Source organism: Leuciscus leuciscus (genome assembly GCF_965113295.1).
Source record: "Leuciscus leuciscus genome assembly, chromosome: 12".
NCBI classification, from domain to species: Eukaryota; Metazoa; Chordata; class Actinopteri; order Cypriniformes; family Leuciscidae; genus Leuciscus; species Leuciscus leuciscus.
The window spans coordinates 3,777,072-3,801,568 of record NC_138736.1 but is presented as its reverse complement, the minus strand read 5'-3'; the positions used below and the strand labels follow the sequence as shown (position 1 = coordinate 3,801,568).

General features: G+C 37.3%; 1 protein-coding gene across 1 annotated transcript in view; it reads right to left on the bottom strand.

Annotated features, from left to right (window-relative positions):
* The window catches only part of csmd3b (CUB and Sushi multiple domains 3b), a 466,880-nt gene that overhangs the window by 125,539 nt on the left and 316,844 nt on the right, over positions 1 to 24,497 (bottom strand). Inside the window, exons 27-32 of the mRNA XM_082185594.1 lie at positions 23,077 to 23,279; positions 22,788 to 22,979; positions 21,235 to 21,373; positions 16,069 to 16,256; positions 14,034 to 14,228; positions 13,680 to 13,796 (exon numbers count right to left, since the gene is read on the bottom strand). Of these exons, the coding sequence (XP_082041720.1) occupies positions 13,680 to 13,796; positions 14,034 to 14,228; positions 16,069 to 16,256; positions 21,235 to 21,373; positions 22,788 to 22,979; positions 23,077 to 23,279 (1,034 nt within the window). The remainder of the gene's footprint in view (positions 1 to 13,679; positions 13,797 to 14,033; positions 14,229 to 16,068; positions 16,257 to 21,234; positions 21,374 to 22,787; positions 22,980 to 23,076; positions 23,280 to 24,497) is intronic.

Sequence of the window (24,497 nt, the reverse complement as noted above, 5' to 3'; positions counted from 1 at the left end):
CGCTTCACATCTGTATACAACAATGCCACAAAGGTTCAGGGTTTGTATTTCACTTGAAATATAATCCATGCAGTAAACATGACCCACAAGCCATTTCCCCACCAAATTAATAATTTATAGATAACATGTATGAGCCCTGCGCATATCAAAATCAAGTTGGCCCCAGGTGCAATATCCACAAAAAACAACATATTCAGACAGGGATAAAAATACAGTGAAAAAAGCATGGCCACCTGTGCATGTGTTATCAGTGAAGGATGTTCTGCAGTGTGTGTGTGTGTGTGTGTGTGTGGAGGACAGATAGCAGCGTTCACACTCACCACATGGTGGGGATAGAGGAATCAACACACGCTGCACGCACAAAACACAGGGAGAAGCTCCAAAAGCCTGTTTGTGTCTAAACATAGATATCGCAGAAGGTACAAATATTTTTCTTTTTCTCATTGCATTAAATTGAGTAATTGCATTAAGTACGCTAATGTTGTGTGGTGTAGTGGTTAACTCTCAGAGAACCAATTGTAGCCTTTTTATATTTACTATGGTTAAAAACAACAACAGCAGTCTGAGCTTGTTTGCCCGGAAAATAAAGTGTTTAAACTTGCATATGTTTAGACTATTTTCCATGCACAAATACAACCATGAAATACAACTTCTGCACTGTTCTATGACGTTTTGTAGTATAAATAGTGTGAGTAGTGTAGTGTGTTCACACACCGAACACTCCCAATAGAAAAGTGCACTATAATACCCGGATAATGCACATAATTAACCGAAAAAACTAAGTGTGGAATGTTGGAGACGTCATGAGCTCAACCATACTCATGCAACCTTATGAAATTCACACACTTCACGGATGAATGCATAGTGTACATAGTGTATAAGTGTATAGTCTTGTCATTTGGGACACAACTTGAATCTTATGGGTCCATATTTTTAGGAACTAAAATATAAATAGGAACCTGTAAAATAAAAATAAAAAATACATAAAATAAAAAATAAATGAAAAAAATAAAATAGTAATAATAAAAAGTTTATTTTATTTAATTTTTAATTTTTTTTTAAAACAGTTCAGCATTTTGCAGTATGATAAATAATCCAATCCAAATCCAAAATTCACAAAAAAACAAAAACAAAAAAAACACATTAATGTCTTTTTTAAAATTATAACCAGTGTCTTTCAAAGGAGGAAAAAAAGAAAGTTTATTATCAATATCGATGTCGAATGTCTTGAGGGTTAAACCTCTAAGTGCTAGCCAATCCCTCATGCTCTTCCTCTGGGCTTCAGTGTCTTGCATTGGCCCTCTATAGGTGTAATCCAAATCTACTTTAGACAAAACCATCTACTCATGGCTAAAGTACAGCTGTGTGTGTTGCTAATGTAACTGTCATAGGCCAGTATCGGTGTGTGTAAACCTCTCTCCTCTGATCTCTCCCGGCTCTATGTCATCCTCAGATTCTACAGCATCTATAGTCAAATAGGTTAGACTGAAGTCAATAACTATGCATTACATTTGTACCATCATGGCTATGAAACTGCACTTTTAGTAAAGTAAAATCAAATATCTGTGTATAAACAGCAAGACTGTGTAATTCAGAGCATGTATACTTGTGAACCGCATATGTAATTAATTAACAATTAACACTGAAGACAGGCTTATGGTGCATCAGAGCGCTATTCTGACGGTGTAAGCACTTCGATAATTATGATGGACCTTGCCAACATGCAAGGTCAGTTTGATATATGCCTATTTCCTTCACGTATATTGTGGACATTTAACCTTCACTGTTTTCTGGCAGATTCACATCTGCTTCTTTGCTAATTACCTGGACAATAGCCATGATGGCATCACAATTGTGCAAGTTTATGGTTGCACTGACCCTGACAATCAGCTGACATTAACCTTAATGACAACTCTTTCAGCTTTTCAGGTCAAATATACTCCATATAGATTCTCATATCAGCATATATTTATGACTAATGTTGTGAAATATTACAATTTAAAAATAATGTTTTCTACTTCTGTAATCTATTGATCAAAACTGAATTTTCAGCATTATCACTCAATCATTTTAATATGCTGATTTGCTGCTCAAGAAACATTTCTGATTATTATTATCAGTATTGAAAACAGTTGTGCTGCATAATAATTTTGTAAAAAAAAAAAAAAGATCATATTTTTTCTGCATTCTTTGATGAACAGGAAGCTCAAAACAACTTAATTTATTTGAAATGGAAATATTTTGTAACATTATATATACATTTACATTTAATATATATAAATTTAACAATTTAATGCATAATTTTCTTTAAAAGAATTTACTATCTTTTTTTGTTATTGTTGCAAATACATTTATATTCACAACAAGACTTAATGCTTTGATCTATTTTTGTTACACTTGTTAAAATATTTGTCCAAGCTAATCTCACAGCTGTCAGATCTTCAGGAGCTTACTATAAAAGGAAGTATTGAAACTAAAAGTTAAACACCACAGAAACCCTTACCGCTGAGATTTTAATTTAAGAATTACTTTTGGAAAACACTGTGCTTGAGTTCCCTTAGCCAACGGCAAAGTCAAGAAATGACACTTACTGCTTGACTGAGATTTACCAGAGGAGAGAACTTTAGCACCTTTGGTCTGACTGAGTCATGAAACGCAACAAAAATAAAATAATAATAATAATAATACAGAGCCCTGGTGTTCCTCGGCTTTCTCTTTCTCGCTGGTAAATGAACATTGCCTTGACTTCTGCTCTGTTCTGATGTTTTGGCTCTGGGGCTTGCAATTCCCAATTCTCCCAGGCTTTAGAATAGCTTTGTAGAGAGAGAAGAGCGATCCCTTTCCAAGAGAGCGTCTCAGTCAAAGACATGCAACTGTGACTGTCTGAGTGTGTGTTTGTTTGTATGGAGGTCAGAGTCAGCCAGGGGAAAAGCTATTTAGTGACAGAAAATATAGAAAGTGTAACTGCTCTAATGGTCGCCCCCGGCATTCACAAAGGGAGTTTATTTAATGTCTCTATATGCATTCATTTTGAATTGCTACGTTGTTGAAAGTCTTTCTTGTTTTTCATCTACATATGAAAGGCGCCCCAAAGCAAATTCCTAATGATAAATCAAAATACTGAAATACTGATATGGTCTCTAATGTTACATTCATTCATACTGTACATGTCTTCATGTGTAAGCAGGAAGATGTAGTGTAGTGATGTACGCTTTGCTTCAAATTCCACAAGTATACACAATATATCAGTTGAAAAACTAATTTGTTTTTATTAATGTATTAATTACAATGACCATAATGTCTCTAATAAGCACACACACACACACATATACACACATACGCAAGCACACACACGCTAACATGCATACACCTACACACACACACTAATGTTACATAACACTAATGTTACTCTTACAAAATGTTACACTAATGTTCTCAGTGTAGCATGCGCGTGAGTACACACACACATATACACACATGCTAGCATGCACATACCTATGCAAACATACGCACGCGCGCGCACACACACACACACACACACACACACACACACACACACACATACGCAAGCACACACACCTATGCAAACATATGCGCGCGCACACACACAGACACATGGGTGCGCGAGCACACACACACATATACACACATACGCAAGCACACACACGCTAACATGCACACACCTACACACACACACACACTAATGTTACATAACACTAATGTTACTCTTACAAAATGTTACACTAATGTTCTCAGTGTAGCATGCGCGTGAGTACACACACACATATACACACATACGCAAACACACACGCTAGCATGCACACACCTATGCAAACATACGCACGCGCGCGCACACACACAGACGCGCGCGAGCACGAGCACACACACACACATACGCAAGCACACACACACACACTAACATGCACACACACGCTAACACGCACACGCACACACACACACACACACACACACACACACACACACACACACACACACACACACACACACACACACACACACACACACACACACACAAACATGCACACACAGACATATGCACATACGCAAGCACACACACGCTAACACGCACACACCTACACACACACTGTTACATTACACTAATGTTACTCTAACAAAATGTTACACTAATGTTCTTAGTGTAACACACACACACACACACATATACACACATACACAAGCACACACACACACACACACACACACACACACACACACACACACACACACACACACACACACACACACACACACACACACACACACACACACACACACACACACACACACACACACACACACACACACACACACACACACACACACACACACACACACACACACACACACACACACACACTTCATTGACACTGATGGTTCCATGAAGAACCTTTAACATCCACGGAACATTTCATTGCACAAAAGGTTCTTTATTGTGGAGAAGGATTCTTCAGATTACTAAAATGTTCACACTAATATAAAATAGTTCTTATAAGAAATATTCACTAAAAGGTTCTTTGAGGAACCAAAGGTGCTTCTTCTGTAATCGCTGAGAAAACCCCTTTTTGGAACCTTTATTTGTAAGAGTGTGTTGCAAATCTAATATCAGTTTTTGAATGAAATATCGGGCAGATGATTCAAAAACATATTAATAACGTTCTATTGTAATTCAACAGTAAAGGTGACAAGGTTGCTAATGCAACACCTACGCAGTGCCCAGACCGAGCTTCCCGCATGATCCCAGCAAACGCAGGAACGCGTGACTAATGCACGGAGCACAGCCTATATTTAAGCTCAACGTAAGGTTCTCGACTGATTAAACTGAAATCTGCAAGACAAGCTGACAGATAACGAATGCTCTGAAGTAAAACTAACATCTCACTGATTACATCTCCAACATGCCGCTCCGCAGCGCCGGCTCGCAGGGCTTAGCGCTGTTTGGCAACATAAATGTTTACTATCTTAAGCTGTGAAAAGCACGCTCACTCGTGCGGCGCTCTGATCAACAGTTAAAAACACATCATGCCCACTTGTATGGCGTGCAGAAAACTGTTTTCCAAAACAGAACGCAGAAATGAAGCCGTAATTGACGGCTCTGGCTGCAACATGGAATAATTTAACAGTCAGAGATCATCGATTTTGATTTTTTTTTTCCCATGACCATGAGCGTTCGCGAGCGAGGATTCCCCTGCATATTTGTATCGACTGCCAGGGGCCAGCGGGGGTGGTGGGAGCCGACGGGGACATGGGCCGGGGGTGCACGCTCTGAATAATGCATCTCTCAGACCAAACCTGTCATTGTCTGAAATATTGCCGGCATCATTCTTTGTGACAGAATAATGAAACATTAAAAAAGGCAGTGGAGTGCTGCATTTTTAACAGGGGGCTCCAGAGCTCTGCCCTACAGATCAGAGCTGATGGGATACGTCTGTGCACGTGTGTGTGTGTGTGTGTGTGGGTCTTTCATTCAGAAGAATGCAGGATCTGAAGTGTTTGCTCACTGTGAGTAGGGACCATAAAGATCAGTGAATGTTAGCAATGTAATGTGCATCTTTTTTAATTACTGTTTCTTCACGACTGCAAGAAAATCCTTCCGTAATGAGGATTTATGTCTTGTTTCCTAAGTAGAAAATATCTTAACAGTTTTACTTAAAGCTAAACTGCATGTTATATTATTTAGACTTGTTCTCAGAGAACATTGTAAATTAAGTTTATTTTTCTTGCACCTTTGGGAAATTGTTGTGTTCTTATTATTATTTTAAGCACAAATCTGCCAGTGGATCTGAATTTCGCTTTAAGCTGATGTTATTTAGTCTTATGGGTGTTTAGATTTTTATTTTTTTCTGCAAAAAATACCAAAATACCTATAATTATATAATTTCTCAGGAATGTTCTTAAACACTTTGGAACATTTAAACATATTATAACATTTAAACATATTATAATTACATATAACATTTAGCAAATTATAATTTATGAATTACATATTTAATGTTTTGACATTCACTACAATTCAAAAGTTTGGGCTTTTGAAAGAAATTAATACTTTTATTCACAAAGGAAGCATTAAATTGATCAAAAGTGGCAGTAAAGACATTTATAACTTTACAAAAGAAACGCCTCCATTGTAGTCTTTAGTTTTCATCCGGGAACGAACACGTCACAATATTCCTCATTTAAATAATTCATACGCAGAATAAAGGGGCGGGGCCTGGTTGAGTTAGTTAGTAGTGTGTTGAAACTGGCGGTTATGGTAAGGGGCGGGGCATTTCCTAAACACTCTTGAAGCGTTTGACCAATCACAACACACTGCTCCAGCCGACCAATCAGAGCACAGTGTGCTTTTCAGAAGGAGGGGCTTCATAGAGACAGGAACTAAACAGGGCGTTACTGACAGACTGGAAAGAGAGGAGCAGCAATAATGGAGAATATGAGGGAAAATAATGTGTTTTTTGAACATTCAACCATGAAAACCTATTCTAGTAGAGCCCAAAAACAAAATCAAGACTTTGAAAAAGGGCATAATACGTTATTTAAAGGTAATGTCTGTAAGAATGACAGCTAGTGGTCGAAATAGGTACTGCAGTCCAAATTTGAAATCTCAGAGATCGTTGTTTCCCTGCCTCCTCCTCCTTCTCCTCCTCCTCCTCCTCCCTCTCCTCAGACTCGACGCTCACGCGAGTTGCCAGTTTGAGGACACGCAACAGGAAGGAGCGAAATTGACAACAAAAGTCAAGGAGACTTAGTTGATGAGCTGATTTATCCGCGTTTTAATATGCTTCATAGAGATTTTTAGATGGATATCGAGGCTTTTTAGGTTGTGTGGAATCTGCAATCTCTGACCCAGTTTGTTTGCTTGTTTCCAAGGCGATACGCTGTGTTTCCTGCAACTGGCAACCCGGGGTGTCGAAATACTATTGGGTGAACTGGCAGTGGGCGGAGTCACACAGACCAAAACAAAAACCGACATACAACACGGAACGTGCAAAATAATAAGTAAAATAATTGGCTGTAGAAGTGTTTTTAAGAGAAACGAGTATGTGTACTTAATATGTTTGCAGATATTTAGGAAACATGCTATGGTATTTTTATGCTTTAGTAGAGTAAAAAAAAGTTACATCCAGCAATTTTGCAATATTATTTGCCATCATTCACTGTACTTACTGGATCTGCATCCGCTCTCCACATTTCCACCTACACTTACTTCTGTGAATGTACATTGCCTCCAGAAATCTGCGTTAGTGCGAGAGCAGTGCTTCACGGTACCAACAAAAAGGCACAAAATTCCCTTCCTGAATCTTCACAGACAGTGAACCTCGATGGAGGAAAGATCTTCCCGACGGTATCGGAACAACTCAAACCCTCTCTACCTTCAAAAAACAGCACAACAATGAGCGCTCAACCTACAACTAAGCATTTTTTTTTAACTTTCTTAACTCTTTTTCACTTATTTTAACTTCTCTCTGCAGCAGCTGTGGAACTGCGTGTCACAGGACTGTCTCTCAAGGATGAATGACTTTGTTGTATAGTTCCTCTTTTGTAGATCACTTTGGAGAAAAGCATCTGCTAAATGAAAAATAATAATAATATAAATGTTCACATATCAGCATTATATCGGCCCAGACATCGGCATTGGCCAAAAACAACACAGGTTTGACCACCAGCCTTGTGCGCCAACAAACTACTCAAAGCAATGGCAATGTCCATTTTATGATTCCTTCACAGTCTCAAGGGATTGAATGCAAGACTTTGTATTCCCGGACCACGGCCACCAATAAAACTGGCTTCACGATATCTCAAGAATCATTACTTTTCTGGCTTATACGATCTGCTTCCATACCGTTTCTGAATCCGACGAAACAAAAGCTTTTATGACAACCGTAAGATATGTATCTCCACTCCAACACAAGCGCTCAGCCCAGGCTTTGTTCTACAAGGCACTTTAAGCTTTTAATCGTTCCCTCTGTTGGCCTGGATGTTTGACGATACTTCAGGTGCATGATAATGAAATCTCCCCCCTCCCAGCAGAAGAGAAGCTCAGCCACATCAGCACAAAACACACTTATACATCTCCCTTCCTGGATTTGCTCTCTTTTTCACTCTCTATTTGTGTACTTTTTTTTGCCATTATCTTGTTCCACTCGCATATTGAATGATTTGAACAGAGCTGCGGATGACAAATGTAAACCAAACTCATACAGGACTAATTAAAGTCAAAACATTCGGTAAAGTCTTGCACGCTATTTTGCCCAAGACTGTATTTATTCATTTTTTTTAAACTGTGACATTTGGCTTTGCTAATTGAGCATAATAGATGTATCTTTGCAGATAACGATAAGGATATCACTTTAAAAGATAGGCATGGTTTACTAATTTTTCGTTGATGTAAAATAACCTCAGCCCTTTTGCAATTCCAATCATTACTAATGGCTTGAACTACAGCTCCGGGGGAACAAGACGAATTGCTGTGATTGTTTATGTCTAGATCTCAGTACCTGGGGTTAAAATCCATAGACATAAATTAACAATTCCTTTTGTTCCTATGATCAACAGAGTTGCGTACCACTCAGCATTGAATTTAGAATAGCTCTTAAATTACAAACTAAATTTCAAATAAAATAATTCTAAAACGGCTATTAACCCAAAAATGTTAATTATACAAAAACTCTGTCACCATTTATTCACTCTTATGTCGTTCCAAAGCTTTACGACTTTCTTTCTTCTCTTCTGTGGAACATAAAAGTAGAAATTTCAATGTTTCATTGACTTTCATCATATTCTTCAGAATATATTCTTTTATGTTCCACAGAAGAAAGAATGAAAGAAATGATGCGAGTAAATGATGAACTAGCTTTTTTTAATTCTGCCCAAACCTCAATTTGAAGACTACGGCAAATATCTTTGTTTCCCTTGCATTTGCCTGCTAGTACTGATTTTTTTATTGCAATTGGTCTTCTAGTCAGAGAGAAACGCTTTGACTCAATCTGTATCCCACTCATTTGACAGAAATAGTTTAGAGTACTGTATAGCAGAGGAATCTGAAAGTCAATATTTATGTTGGGAACTGAACAAGCAGGCGATATTTCACAGTATGTTTAGTACTACGTGTACACATGCCAATGTTGAAAATGGCGAGTTCAGTGGAGTGATGTATGCGTTTCAGGGGCTAAAACACCTCAGTTGCTGACGATTCATTTTCACTCCTTTTCATTTGCAAAGCTATCATGTTTGCGTTTTATTAAGGCTTCATTTCAAATGACATCTAACTCGTTTAGGACCTTCCATCACAGTGCGAGCAGTTCAATGACCAGAGACGGGCCTCGGGGAGACATCACAAACCGCTCGCATAATGCCAAACGATGCTTGTGAGGGAGGTCTAAAATCCCCAGAATAGTTAAACTGACAGATACATTTACAGAGGAGTTTTTTTCTTTTTTTCCTTCTTTAGTCATGGTTTCTCTTCTTTCAACACCAAATACCTCATAATAACACCAGAGCCTTCTTGGTACAGGACTGGGATAGCAAAGAGGCTTTCTTTCAGCACAAAAATGAAACCTAAGACAAGAGATATACAATCACAGGCTGTCTGCAAACATTTCAAGCCTCCCTGGAATACAGCAGGTCAAGGATTCTGGGTAATATACAAGATACTGACACAATCTGAACTTGTTTCAATGAATTAAAGGGATAGTTCACCCCCAAATTTGAATTCTGTCATCATTTACTCACCCTCATGTTGTTCCAAACCTGTATTACTTACTTCTATGGAACACAAAATATATTTTGAATAATGTTTCATCCGTTTTGTGACATTTCTGAAAATATCTTCTTTTGTGGTCTACTGAAGAAAGTAAGTGATACAGGTTTGGATGAACTATCCCTTTCGGTAGCTTAAAAGAGGACCTATTATACCCTTTTACAAAGTCTTGATTTTGTTTGTTGTTGATACTTCATTGATCTTTACAGGAAATTGCATTGTCACGGCAGCTTCAACACACAAAGATACAGCACCACACTTAACAAATAAGTCACTTCCGACTCTGTACCAATATACAATTAAAAAAGAAACAATACATAACAAAAATAAATCGTTTTGGGCAGTTCAATAAAACATTCATAAAATGTTTTTGGGCTCTACTAGAATAAGTTTTCATGAATGCTGATTATTTTCCTCATATTCTCCATTGTTGCAGCTCCTCTCTTCCCAGTCTGTCAGTAACGCTCTGGGCCGGGTTTCCCGATAACGATGTATCTTAGCTCTTCAGAGCGCTCTCTACGTGCAAGGTTACGAACCCTCGCAGCAATTCCACAAGCGTTTCCCAAAAATGCACTTAACATGAACGCGCGAGAACTCGTTTTACGTGCTACTTAAGAGTCGCTGTCCATTCGCGAAGTGCTGAAATATAACCTTATATGGAATCGTATTCTGAACGTTTAGCCTTAATTATTAGATTTAACCTAATAATCGTCATCTGTGGATTAGCAATCAAGACAAGTCTAAAGTCTACATTCAGGCGGAGATAGCCTACTGACAAAATGTATGAACAAAAAAAAAACAAACAAGAAAAGATACCTTTCAAAAAAGATTCAATTAATGTAGGCCTAATTTTACAGGAGATAGAGCGAAACAAAGATGTTATTTTTAACAGATTTAAAGGACACCATACAAATAAGGAAAAACAAAACATCTGGGTAGACATTGCAAACTAACTGCAACCCGGGGTGTTCAAAGATCAGGGAAGGTGGTCTGCAAGAAATGCCCAATACATGGCTGGTTTTCGTGCACGTCACCAAGTCATTGACAGATTTATTTATTTTTTTATCCATATTTTGCCCAGTCTTTGAAGCATATTTCCCACATTACTTTGTTCTTTTATGATTTTTTGTATGTTTGTTCATTAATTTAATTTAGATGTGTATTTTTTTCTTCCATTTTTTATTATTTAATTTATACATTAATTTAAACAAAAAACAAGTACAATAAAGTGTACAATAAAGAAGTACAATCAAAACCTTATATTTGTACTCACTTTGCAGTGTAATCTGTTAAATCTAGATAAAAGTGTAATCTGCCGTTTGTCCTGCAGGTGACCTCATAAATCTGTCTTCTTACGATGCACTTGGGGATTTACGATTACTCAAGAGCACTCGTAGATCTACGATGATTTTTAAGTGCTACTTAAGTTACGATGCTTTTGGGAAACAGACCATAATATTAAGATCAGTCGTACGATCGTTTTTACGAACTACTTAGGCTTACGATGCTTTTGGGAAACGCAGCACTGTTTAGTTCCTGTCTCTATGAAGCCCCTCCTTCTGAAAAGCACTCTGTGCTCTGATTGGTCGGCTGGATCAGTGTGTTGTGATTGGTCAACTGTTTCAAGAGTGTTTGGGAAATGTCCCGCCCCTTACCATAACCGCCAGTTTAACACACTACTAACTAACTCAACCAGGCCCCGCCCCTTTATTCTGCGTATTAATTATTTAAATGAGGAATATTGGGACGAGTTCGTTCCCGGAAGAATAAAAGCACAATAGTTCTTCTTTAAACGTAGTTGGTTCTGTTTAGATAGTAGCTAAATGCTTTTTTAAAAACAGTAGCTTGACTACTTTAATTTTTACTTTAAAAAACAAGCCACAGCTTCTCCAACACTTCTGTTACACAGAGACTCACAGAGACCAAATTCATTTCAGTTCATCTCTTCATCTCTTTTTCCACTGCTGGTTTGGAAGGTCGGGTCTTTGTGCAGTGACACCAAACTGGCTACGCTCTCAAGACTATGACATATTCTTACTGCACAACACCTTGCTTCTAGACAGGTCCATATTCGACAGATGGCTTTAAAGTGTAAATGAAAGACGAGGAGCCTAGTTGCTAAGCTACACACATTCTGTCTAGCAAATTGAATGTACAGTATAGAAATGAATGCAGGAGACTTGTATACTTCAACATAATTCAGATGAGACTCGCCCTTGTGAAGAAGTAGTACACTTCAGCATACTTTTTAAAACAGTAGTATACTTTTTATGCAAATAAGAAGATACTCAAGTGCAAACTGAAGTATTGACATCACATGTTTATTGCAACTAGTTGAAAACGTATAATAGTTTAAATTGATTTTTAATGCAATTAGATGAGTGGTTTTTGACCACCTGTAATGCATTTATGGTAAACTTTAATGTCATTTATATTCAAACTTTTATGTCAAATATCTAAATAACACAAGTGTAATGATGAATATGCAATTTAGTACAATTCAAATATTAACTTATATAATGAAGAACACATTACAGTTCAAATTATAATCCAGCACTTTACATGTGCTTTAGTATGTCAGTCAACACATCAAAATAAGTGTACTTCTTTAAAGTAAAACTTACATTACAAAAGTGCACTTAAGTGTGTTAATAAACAGTCATGAGAGTGTACTGCTTAAGTACATTTAAGTGGCCTTTTATTTCAATAATATTATATTATCTACAAGTACGATCATTAAAAATATATACTTTCAAGACTTGAAGAGCACATTGAATACTATTAAGCACACTGAAAAGTAACGTGATTTTATACACTCAAAGTGAATGTGAATATTATGGTATGTAATAGTGTCATATGTTCAAGACATGATGAGACTTTGGGCCCTATTTTAACGATCCGAAACGCAAGTATCAAACGCGAAACGCAAGTAACTTTGTGGGCGGATCTCGGGCGCTGTTGCTATTATACCGGCGGGATAAATGACTCTTGTGCCCGACGCAAATCTAAAATGTGTTGGTCTGAAGTAGCTTCATTACTCATAGGTGTGGTTTGGGCGTAACGTGAAATAAACCAATCAGAGCGTCATCTCACATTCCCTTTAAAAGCAGACACGTTTGTTCCATGGCGGGTTGCTATTATAACGGCGGATTTGCCAGACGCACGCCAGGAGCGGTTCACAGCCGAGGAGACCGACGTTCTCGTCAGGGCCGTAAAACACAGAGAAGTGACATTGTATGGGGATGGAGAAACACACCCAAATTGGACACCACAATGATTTCCCTCGTGTGGAATATTTTTCCTTCTAATTATGTATGGTTTGCAAAAATATCAACTGCTGCGTCTGTGTAGATGAGAGAAGCAAAGTGTATGCGCGTTGTGCACACGCTACATTATGGCCAAGCATGTGCCCTTAAAATAGGAGAAATAGGTTTCTCCTGGTCTGTGGCGGAATTGTTTTCTGAAACTGCAAAATAGCACCAGGGAACGTTTGCGCTGGAACACACCTCCTCTTTTCGCTGAACCGCCCCCGGGAGCGCAAGTTCATTCCCTAATTTACAGACGTGCGTCTGTGGAGGGAAAAGTCCGCTGTGCGTCGGGTGCAAAATAGGAATGATACATGCGTCGGTGTACAAAGTCAATTGCGCTGGGTGCAAGATAGAGCCCTTTGAATTTAAACTAGGACTGTGTGAAATAATTAACATGTTAACATAGTTAAACATGTTTAACACCACATTCAGACGTAATAAAGAGAGTTTTGAGCACAAAAAGCCTCTAGAATTAGTATGTTAAAAACACCAAACGCATTGAAAAAGCATCACTCCAGTATTTTTATGCCTTTGCCGTGTTCTGCTAAATGTGGTTAAACTGCATCCAATCTTGTTGTGTATTTCCAGTTACTCACCGAACTCCCTGGGAACAGAGATAGCGTACATACAGCTCTGTCCCGTCGTGTAGTTCCTCGGGAAATTCGGCGACAGCACGGTTCCATCTGTCCCAGTAGAGCGACTTCCACATGGTGCTGTACACACACACACACCCCAGATCACTCATTATTTTATGCTTAAACATTCATGATGAACTGCTATTTTTGAGACACCAGTCTGGATAGAAAAAAAATCTTGGCTAACGAAGCATGTACAAGTCATTTTATGTGTTTGATTCATTTTGTTTGGTCTACGTTAGCAGGACCGAGCTGTTTTTCTTCGGTTATTTTCAGAGATTCTCTTAAGCATCCATCTTTACTTGCGGACTGTACCTTGACAGCTGGGCAGCCCCCTGTTCCAGCCAGGCCTGCCATCATCACCCATAATGCAGGTAAGCGTGGAGTAGCCCTGGAGGACGTAGCCTGCCTCACAGTAGAAGGTCACAGTGGAGCCCAGCTTGTAGTCACTGCCCAGCCGAGTGCCATTCATCACATTACCGGGATCAAAGCATGACTCCCTCAGCTTAGCTGTGAGAGATGGAGAGAAGGTGCAGGAAAAGCAAGGGTTGAAATCACTTTAGGTGTATCTTAGCTTGCGGGATGGGTGGTTATTGGTTGAAAGTTGAAACCAAAATTACTTTACAACATAACCAAATAGATATATATATACTGTATATTATCAGTGTGTTTAAGAACAAAAGTTAACAAAAGGAAAATATATTAAGACTTAAAACATATTTTGGAGGCTTGAAATACATTTTAAATAAAGATAATTGTTTTATCAAGTTCAGGATTAAGTTTAAGGATGATTCTCACAAAACTGTACTTTCAGCAAGTTTTATTCAAGGTAAATTAAAAACACTCTTTTCATTTTCGTAATTAAAAATGTATGCATAGAGTGCAACAGCAAGTTTAAAGCTATATATATATACACTATCGTTCAAAAGTTTGGGGTCAGTAAGATTTTTTAATGTTTTTAAAAAAAGTCTCTTCTGCTCACCAAGGCTGCATTTATTTGATAAAAAACAATAAAATAAAAAAACAGTAATATTGTGAAAAATATTATGACAATTTAAAATGACTGTTTTCTATTTTAATATATTTTAAACTGTAATTTATTCCTGTGATCAAAGCTGAATTTTCAGCATCATTACTCCAGTCTTCAGTGTCACATGATCCTTCAGAAATCATTCTAATATGATGATTTGCTGCTCAAGAAACATTTATGATTATTATCAATGTTCAAAACAGTTTTTTACATTTTTATTTCATGATGCTACTGTATGATGAATAGAAAGTTCAAAAGAACAGCATTTATCTAAAATCTAAAGCTTTTGTAACATTAAACACTAGCGTTCAAAAGTTTGGGGTCAGTAAGAATTTTATTTTATTTTTGGGGGAAATAAATAAAATAAATCAATACTTTTATTCATCAAGGATGAGTTAAACTGATCAAAAGTTACAGTAAAGACATTTATAATGTTAGAAAATATTCTATTTTAAATAAATGCTGTTCTTTTGAACTTTCTATTCATCAAAGAATTTTGGAAAAAAAATTTACACAACAGTTTTCAACATTGATAACAATAATGAATGTTTCTTGAGCATCAAATCATCATATTAGAATGATTTCTGAAGGATCATGTGACACTGAAGACTGGAGTAATGATGCTGAAAATTCAGCTTTGATCACAGGAATAAATTACAGTTTAAAATATATTAAAATAGAAAACAGTCATTTTAAATTGTCATAATATTTTTCACAATATTACTGTTTTTTTATTTTATTGTTTTTTATCAAATAAATGCAGCCTTGGTGAGCAGAAGAGAGTTTTTTTAAAAACATTAAAAAATCTTACTGACCCCAAACTTTTGAACGGTAGTGTATATATATATATATTAATATATATATGCTTGAAATAAAATAAAATATAAAAATATAAAAAACATTTTATTTCAGCAAGTAGCCTCACAACATTTCTCATTTTTACTCAGTTTAACTTGTACTGAAAAAACTAAAACTAAAATAAAAATTAATACAACTATATAGACAAAGAAAAACGTCTGGAAATGACAAAAAAAACAACAACAACAAAATTACTAAAACTTTAACTAAAACTTAAATGGAAATTATAAAAATTAAAACTAATAATAAAAACTAGAAAAGTATCTTAATTACACTAAAATCACACAGAAAAATAAATAGATAAGGGTGAGTAAATTATCACAGAATGTAAATTTTTTGTGTGAACTATCCCTTTAAACCGTCAGCTGAATACTAGCCACAATTAATTAGACTGTGCAGTCAGAATTATGTGTTTCTAACTAACGGTTTGGACGTTTAGGCTGGAGAAATGTCAGAGTCTACCTTTGTACTCCAGGTGAAAGCCGGTGTAGCTGACAGATCCATCACTGCGGAAGGCCAGGTACATGCTGTTAGAGCTGCTCTCGATCCGTTCGGGAAGCTTGCTGTCCTGGAAGCTCCCGATCAGAGGGCTGTTGCTGTCCGTTCCATCGTAGATATACAAGAAGTCGTAGTTGGGCTCTATGCTGAAGCTGGGAGAAATGATCAAAGAGGAGTTTTCTGAATAGAGGGATCAAAAGCTCTTCATCTGGATACAGATATTCGAGTCCTGAGATCAACTTTGCAGACGAAAGTATAAAGTAAAACAAGTACAAAGAAATCAGAGACTGGTTTAGAGTGATAGGGGAGGCCGGGGCAAGTTGTCACACTTCTTACTCCATTCAATATTTTTTGGTAAATGCAACCTCAGATGAACAACAACAAATTGCATATTACACTGTGTTGTTATTTATTTATTTATTTAAAGCTGCAGTCCGTCGTTTTTTCCTCTTTGTCGCTCTCTCTGTTCGAAATCTGCAATTGCAGTTATTCACGTAATTTTACGTGTGTTGTGCCTCGGCACGGCACAGCGCGGATGAATCCAATGTTTTGAGGAGAATGTGTGCGCCGGTGTGCATTCGGCAATCACAGATTCTACTTTTTGGAAGAATGACCAACATAACAATTTTCACCGGAAAATGTCGTCTGAACAAGTAAGAAACATCCACTTTTGTTCTTTTGTTAATGCCCTTCTGATATTTATCCTTGATTTTGCACGGGCCGGTTGCAGTCTGTTTTTTCTGTAGCCAATCCGAAGTCTTTTGCGTTTTACAACGGGTGAATCTCCAGTTGGTGATTGTCGTTTGAACCTTTCTGGATCCGCCATCAAATTGATGAGTTTAATTATATCAAGTGCTGTGAGAAAAGGCTATAAATCTCCACCTCCGACATCCTCACACTCATAGCCGACTAGCCGAGACTCTTCTTTATGTGTACAGATGTGACGTAATGAGGCAAAGACATGCTCGAATTTCCCACGGAAATCCACCAGTACCACTGGAGTTAAAAACATTATTACAAGCTTACCGTTTTGAATCGAGCTACGGCAAGCAGAGAGTTCTGAACACTGGCTGGATATGTACTTGCTCAAAATATTATTTGGGATAAGTTTTAACCCAAAAAAGTTACGGACTGCAGCTTTAACAAAACTAAAGCCAAAATGGAAAAGCCATGGGTGACAAACTACAGTAAGTCCACCCTATGGTTCAATAGCTTGTAGAGCCACTTTTAGCAGCAATAAGTTGAAGGAATGGTTTTGACAGTATCAGTATCTCGCATCATTTTGGCTCGCTCTTCTTAACAACGTTGCTTCAGTTCATTGAGGATCGCAACATTACGGTCGGGTTGAGGTCTGGACTTTGACTGGGCCGATGCAACACCTTGATTCTTTTCTTTTCCTGCCATTCTGTTGTAGATTTGCTGGTGTTCTTGGGATCATTGTCCTGTTGCATGACCTAATTTTCGGCCAAGTCTCTCACAGATGGTCTCACATGTGACTCTAGAATACTTTCCTGTCCATCTAAATGCCTGTTATGCATGCTAACTTGCTTGCGAGGTACGTTGACGTTAGTCTCAGCCTCAGACGTCACGCCCACAAACCGTTGGCTGAACGTCTGATGCATATGGCACACTTTTCTGGAAACACTTCAGGAGTTTCGAAGTCGCGATCTGATTAGTTGAATTCTACAGGATGTCCGGGAGACGTGTGTGTCGCATTCTTTATCGGCCCGCCTGGAAACAAATGCCGTGATGCCAAAACCCCTCGTGGAAGAAGAAAGCCGTTGTGTTTACAACTGCGACAATAGCGCTTGCCAGGATCAATTAAACGCTGGATTTTCAAAAAGTATGTGAAGTTCGCGGCTCCATTGTTGCAGTAAACTTGCACAACGTTCATGAATGAATAATTTATTAGATGCACACCGGTCTGTTATTGTAGGGACATCGACATTATATTGCCACGCCCCTGAACATGACGCGGAACAAAACGAACTGTGATTGGTTGGGTTACATGTCAATCAAACGGCGGTCCTTGGCCAAGAAAAGCTCTGATAGAGTCCAGACCTTCTGCCGTCAGTCTGAAGGTCTGGCTACGCGAGACTACGTTGACGTATATGTCACTGTATTATCCATATGGCCAGCATGACAGCTGACCATTAAGGCTGAAGATATATATAAATAACCAGGCGTTGAATGTGCACGTGCAGAATCAGCATCTCTGCTGGGCTCAGACACACACTCATAAACACTTGCACCTTTTCATTTGCAGTAAGGTGCAATGATAAGGTCCCGCACATCAGTGGAGAGTCATTTGCATGAGATGGATTGTGACTGAATCAGATTTACACTCCCTTTCCCCCCCCCATTATGCAGAGAGAGAATGCTAAGCATGCCTTCCACACTTCACTGCGTCAGAATCCACTGCTTAGGGGTTATTATAGGATAATTCATACACAGGATAAGATCCTTTACACCACATTAAAAAAGCCATTAATTCCTGATAAACAGATGCATCTGCTCCCCCCCCCCCCCCCATACTCTCTGTAGCTGTCAATCAGAAAACAATTATTTCTGCAGGAAATCAGGTTGATGGCACAAACTGTACAATTGCTAAATAGAGAGACACATCCGGATGGGATTACATTTGTAGTGATGCTAAAAGAGGTCACTTTTTCTTTTTTTTTTTTTTTAGAGTGTATTGTTCATTTCCAATTTCATTATGGACATATTTCATACCGTGGATTTTTTAAGGAGAAAGGAGTCAGTAATGGACTGTGTAATGAAAGTCTTTGAGATGGAACCCGAACGAGAGCCATTTATTAGAAACTTGCCCGTTCTGGCAGAACTCCAACATGCTTGTTTACTCGGAGAGGACGAAATTCTAATGAGAAAGAGGCTACATAACGCCAGCCATGAGGATGCCACTATACCTGCCGGGCTGGGCTTTAAAAAAAAAAAAGAGAGGAAAAAGTTCTTCCTCATCTGTTTTTGGGGGCTGATGTATGGCTCTAACTAGCAGCTGTGAAGGTTTTGAAAAATATTAGGCACTAGAAAACTCACAAAACAGCCTCAAATGGCAGCTCCTGTTGTGATGAATGCTGTATATCGTGACACATAGGCAGAATGAAAGATTGTTTTTGAGCTATCGCTGTCATTAAAGGAACTGCTCTTAGATGATGAGTCAAAGAGAAGACGAGGCAAAGTTTAAACGTTCAACAGTCGCAGATATTTCAAAGTGTGAGCGTGAGAGACAGAAGGAGAAATCCTGAAACCTAAGCACTTCTTCTTCTTCTTCTTCCGCTGACTGAGTGCGAATCCTGATTATTATTCCACGGCCTCACGCCTGGACTAGACCCTCGCGACACGCTTTGATCCAGGTGGAAGGGAATGGCTTGCTAGCGGTGCTATTAGCATTAGGACTTTGGCGACTGTCAGATAGGACGAACTCCTACAGCACTCGGACTTAACCTCGCGCTGACCCCGACTGGACGGAGGATCCCGCTTGCGGCTCGAGCGTCGCTTCGTGTTGGCTAAATGAAAAATGGACATAATTAGCAACATGATTGGACTGTGAAGGAAATTTATCAACCTTGCTTTTATACTAATTGGTCACATCACTCAAGGCAGAGACACACCGCTCTACACCTTTAAGGCAAGAAGAGGGGAAGCTAAAAAAAAAAGAAGGGACCACCGTCAGGTTCATTACAGACAAAATGAGCAAAGAATTCCAGCTGGGCTCATTATCTCTCCCAGACATGAAATGCATTTTAATTCAGACATTGATAGCAGTCGCGCTACATAATTACTCAACACGTCGACTGCGGCCATGTCGAAGGACACCGCGGGCGCTCCTTTTAAATGCAGCGTTACGACACAGCAAGCCTCTACATGAACTCGTGAACTCATCAGTTGGAGATATTATAGCTCAAGTGAAGGCATAAACGAAAGACCAGGAATAAGCGCACGGCGCACATCTTTCTGTCTCATCGGACACAATTTAAACTGCGCTGACCCCCACCACAACACAGGGTTCAGCGGATATTAACCTTCCCACAGAACCGCACGCTCTGCATTCACAAAACTTGCTGGACAACTAAGGGAAGTAGACAAACCTCCCTCCCTGATCACGACATTCTCACACAAACACTAACCTGAGGCTGCTAACACACATCAGATTGTCCTCGAAGATAAAGTACAGAAAAATACCTAGCCTAATGCACACCTTCAGCTGAGACGAGACGTCTAGAATATATTTGATATATATATATACACACACACACACGCATATATAAACTGTATATTTGTTATTAAATGTTATTAACTATTACATGATTATACATACATGATAAATATTCAGTATAGTTTTGTTTGTCTTTCTCCCCCTCTTCGTCCAATAATTCCATGACTTTTTATTGTGTGTTTCTGCACACCACTGACTAATAAATCTTAAATAAATAAACATTATATTTCCTTTTTATATATGCATGCATATATACTGTATATTCCTACTGTATACTGTATGTTCCTCCTTTTTCAAATATATATTAAATATTATATATATTAAATGTAAGAGTAGCTGTATATATACTGTATATATAAAATTAATGCCATAATAATTTTATATTTAATTTATTATAGTAAAAAAAAGAAATGATATATATATATATATAATAAAAAATTATAAAAATGATAAATATATATATTAAATACAACTATAAAATATTTCTGCTGCTTTAAATAAATAATTGTTAATTGAAATAAAATAAAAAACAAACTTTTTTTTTATTTAGTTTAACTTGATGCACTTAAATAACTAAAACTGAAATAAAAATTGTAATAAAAAATATAGACATTTAAAAAAAATACTAAAATTAAAATGAAAACAAAGTATTAAAAAATAAAAACGAATTCAGAATATTAATAAAAACTATATAACAATGTAGTTTTCTCTCTCTCTCTCTCTCTCTCTCTCTCTCTCTCTCACTAGCTCTCTCTCTCTCTCTCTCTCTCTCTCATGCAGTATATTGTATTGTTAATGTATTATTTTTAAAGTATCTTTTTTCAGTTTTGTTTGTGAATTTCCCTGTTGTATGAATTGCACAGCCGTACAGAACAGCTCACAGGTGAGTTTACCTGATGAACGCAAGAGACAGGACGTAATCCGAGTTGACGGCGATGAGCCAGTCGCAGTCCTTGCTGTGCGGGTATGGATGAGGGAAGTTGGGTGACAGAATAAACCCAGAGGAACCGGTGAGATTGCCCCCACATGGAGCTGGGAAAACACAGAGGACTCGTATCAGCAGCATATGGGCATTAGTAACACATGAGGAGAATCTCTTATTAAAACATGCGGCTTGAACATCTGCGCCAACCAGGAACCAGGAGAACGAGCGCTGGAGTGAACACGCGCAGACAGAGATATTTAAGCTCCTCTGAGGAACCGCACCATGTAAAGCGCTCATATCTTATATATGAGAACTATAGTGAGAGAGAAAGGTTATTTAAAATATGAAAGGAAAAGCTGAAAATCCTGCTTCCAATATGAAGTGTCTTTTGAAAGAAAGAGACAATCCATATCTGGTAATTTGATATTCATTAATTTGGGCAGACTTTCATGTCACTGCGATGATAAGGAATCTCAATGGTGTCGGGTCTTTCACATCGAGGACAACTCTTGAGAACGGCCTGATTAAAAAAAACTGCTTAAAGTGCTTTAGATACATGTTCTGCTGTCAGCATCTAAAGCAATATGTGCTAATTAACTCTTAGATGTCTCAGAATCATGAATATGTGTTATGAAAATGAGCAAAACAATACTTCTTATGTACAGTATTAGGCTTTGTCTAATGTACAAATGCAGTACAATTTGGCATATCATAACTTTTTTAAAACATCATGGACACAAATCCTGCTTTGTTGTGCGAACTGTTTGATACAAATCAATATATATATATATATATATATATATATATATATATATATATATATATATATATATAAAAATGCTTTCAATAAATAAAAATAAATAAACTAAAATAAACAAATAAAAACAAACTTTTATTTCAACATTTCTGATTTTCATTTAGTTTAACTTGATGTACTAAAATAACTAAAACTGAAATAAAAATATTATAAAATATATATTTATAAAAACATATAAAAAATTTAATTTGAAAAATAATTTAATTAAAAAATAATACAAATATTAATAAAACTATAATAGTATCTGAATGATCCTAAAATAACACTATAATAAACCAATTTAAGTTACTCAAATATGTTTAGTTTTGTCATCATTTTTGTAAATAATCTCATTCCATTTTCTTTTTCTTCCTTTCCTTCAAAATTGTTATATTGACTGAATTCCTCAAACTCCACTATTCAACACTTTTTCTTAAATAAAAAAAAAAATAAAAAACCATAACAAACATATATCTTTTATTTAAAATATGGGAATTATATGTAAATTAAATATAATCCATACAAACCAACATCTGATCACAAACTACTATAGCTAGGAACCCTGTTGCTCATTCTGATTTAGTTTTTAATGCATTACGTATATTTAATTGTAATGTTTATTGCAAGAAAATAACAAGTTCAAACACATGTTACATGCAGCCAGTATAATTCTAAAGTCGAATACTAATCCATTCCTTTAATTAAATCCCGATATAAAGCCTCACCTATACAGACAGGAGGGCTGGGTTGCCAGTAGTAGCGGTTCTCCACTTGTATGCAGGTAATCTTCACGTCTCCCTGCAGTTCATACCCAGGATCACACTGGAAGGTCACGGTGTCTCCAGGCTCGCGACCGTCTCCATTACGACTGCCGTTCATGGGAACTCCTGGATCCCTGCAGGCCGTGGCCACTGAGCCTGCGATCACATTCAGAGCAATTAACAGTCGATTAAATATAACCCCTTACGAGCAGTGACTGTACGCTGTCAGTCCACAGGTCACAGAGACACTCACTGGAGAACTCGATGGCGAATCCAGACTTGCTGATGTAGAAGTCGGTCTCGAACTGAACGGTGACCATGTTGAGTGTGCTGTGGATGTTCTCGGGCAGAAGAGATCCGCTCACCTCCCTCAGAGACATCTCGTTCTCCAGAGGCCCGTCCCAGACCCTCAGGATGTCGTGGGACGCTTCCGTGTCGAAGGCTAGAAACTGCAGGCTGTCCATATAGACGAGAACACGCATACATGCATCAGGTCATACTGGTCACGCGTCATTAGATGCACAGTGTACAGTGATGGAAATAAAGAGCTGTCTGACACAGAACAGGTGTGCAGCGCATTATTACCCACAATGCATGAAACGAACAGCACGGTCAGGTTATTATAGTTAACTAAATCCATAAAAAACTGCCACTTTAAATGAAATAAATGTTAACTAAAAAACAACTAAATTAAACTTATTTTATTTCAGCTGCTTGACAAGACATTATTGCTCATTTTCATGTAGTTTAACTTAATGTACTAAAATAACAAACTAAAACTAAAATAGAAATAAAAAAAAACTATATAGACATTATATGTATACAGTGTATATATTTTTTTTAATAAAAAAAATAAATAAATTATTTAGTAGTATATGTGTGTGTATGTATATACTGTATGTTTTCTAATAAATAAATTAGTGCTGTCTAATCAATTAATCAGGATTAATCGCATCTAACATAAAAGTTTGTACATATAATATATGATATAATGAGTTTATATAATATAATACGTTTATATAATAATGTGTGTGTAAATATATATATATATATATATATATATATATACACACACACAAATGTATATGCATGCCTATATAAATAAATAAATATGTATACACACACACACACACACACACACACACACACACACACACACACACACACACACACACACACACACACACACACACACACACACACACACATACATATATATATATATATATATATATATATATACATACACACACACACAAACTCATTAAATAGATTCAATTAACCACGATTAATTGATTTGACAGCACTAATGTATATATATCAAAATATACAAATATAAAGTAAAAAAAAAAAAGAAAAATAATAGAACCAATAATAGTATCTCAATGATACTATTCTAAAATAACATATTTCCATCTCTCTGAACCCAGACGGATAGAAGAGTTTGATTAGGCAGAAATAAATGATCAATTCTTTGCAGAGTCGTGACAAATCTCAGAGGTAGAGTTACATAATCATATCTCAAATATTATGCTCCAGGGTTCAATAATTGAGGAGAACAATTGCATCTCCATTCTGAGCATCAGTCCTTGACTACAATTTAACAATCTGTTCTGATCGAGACATCAGATGAACAAATAATGAGCGAGAGTGCAATTTCAAAAAAGCTTTTTG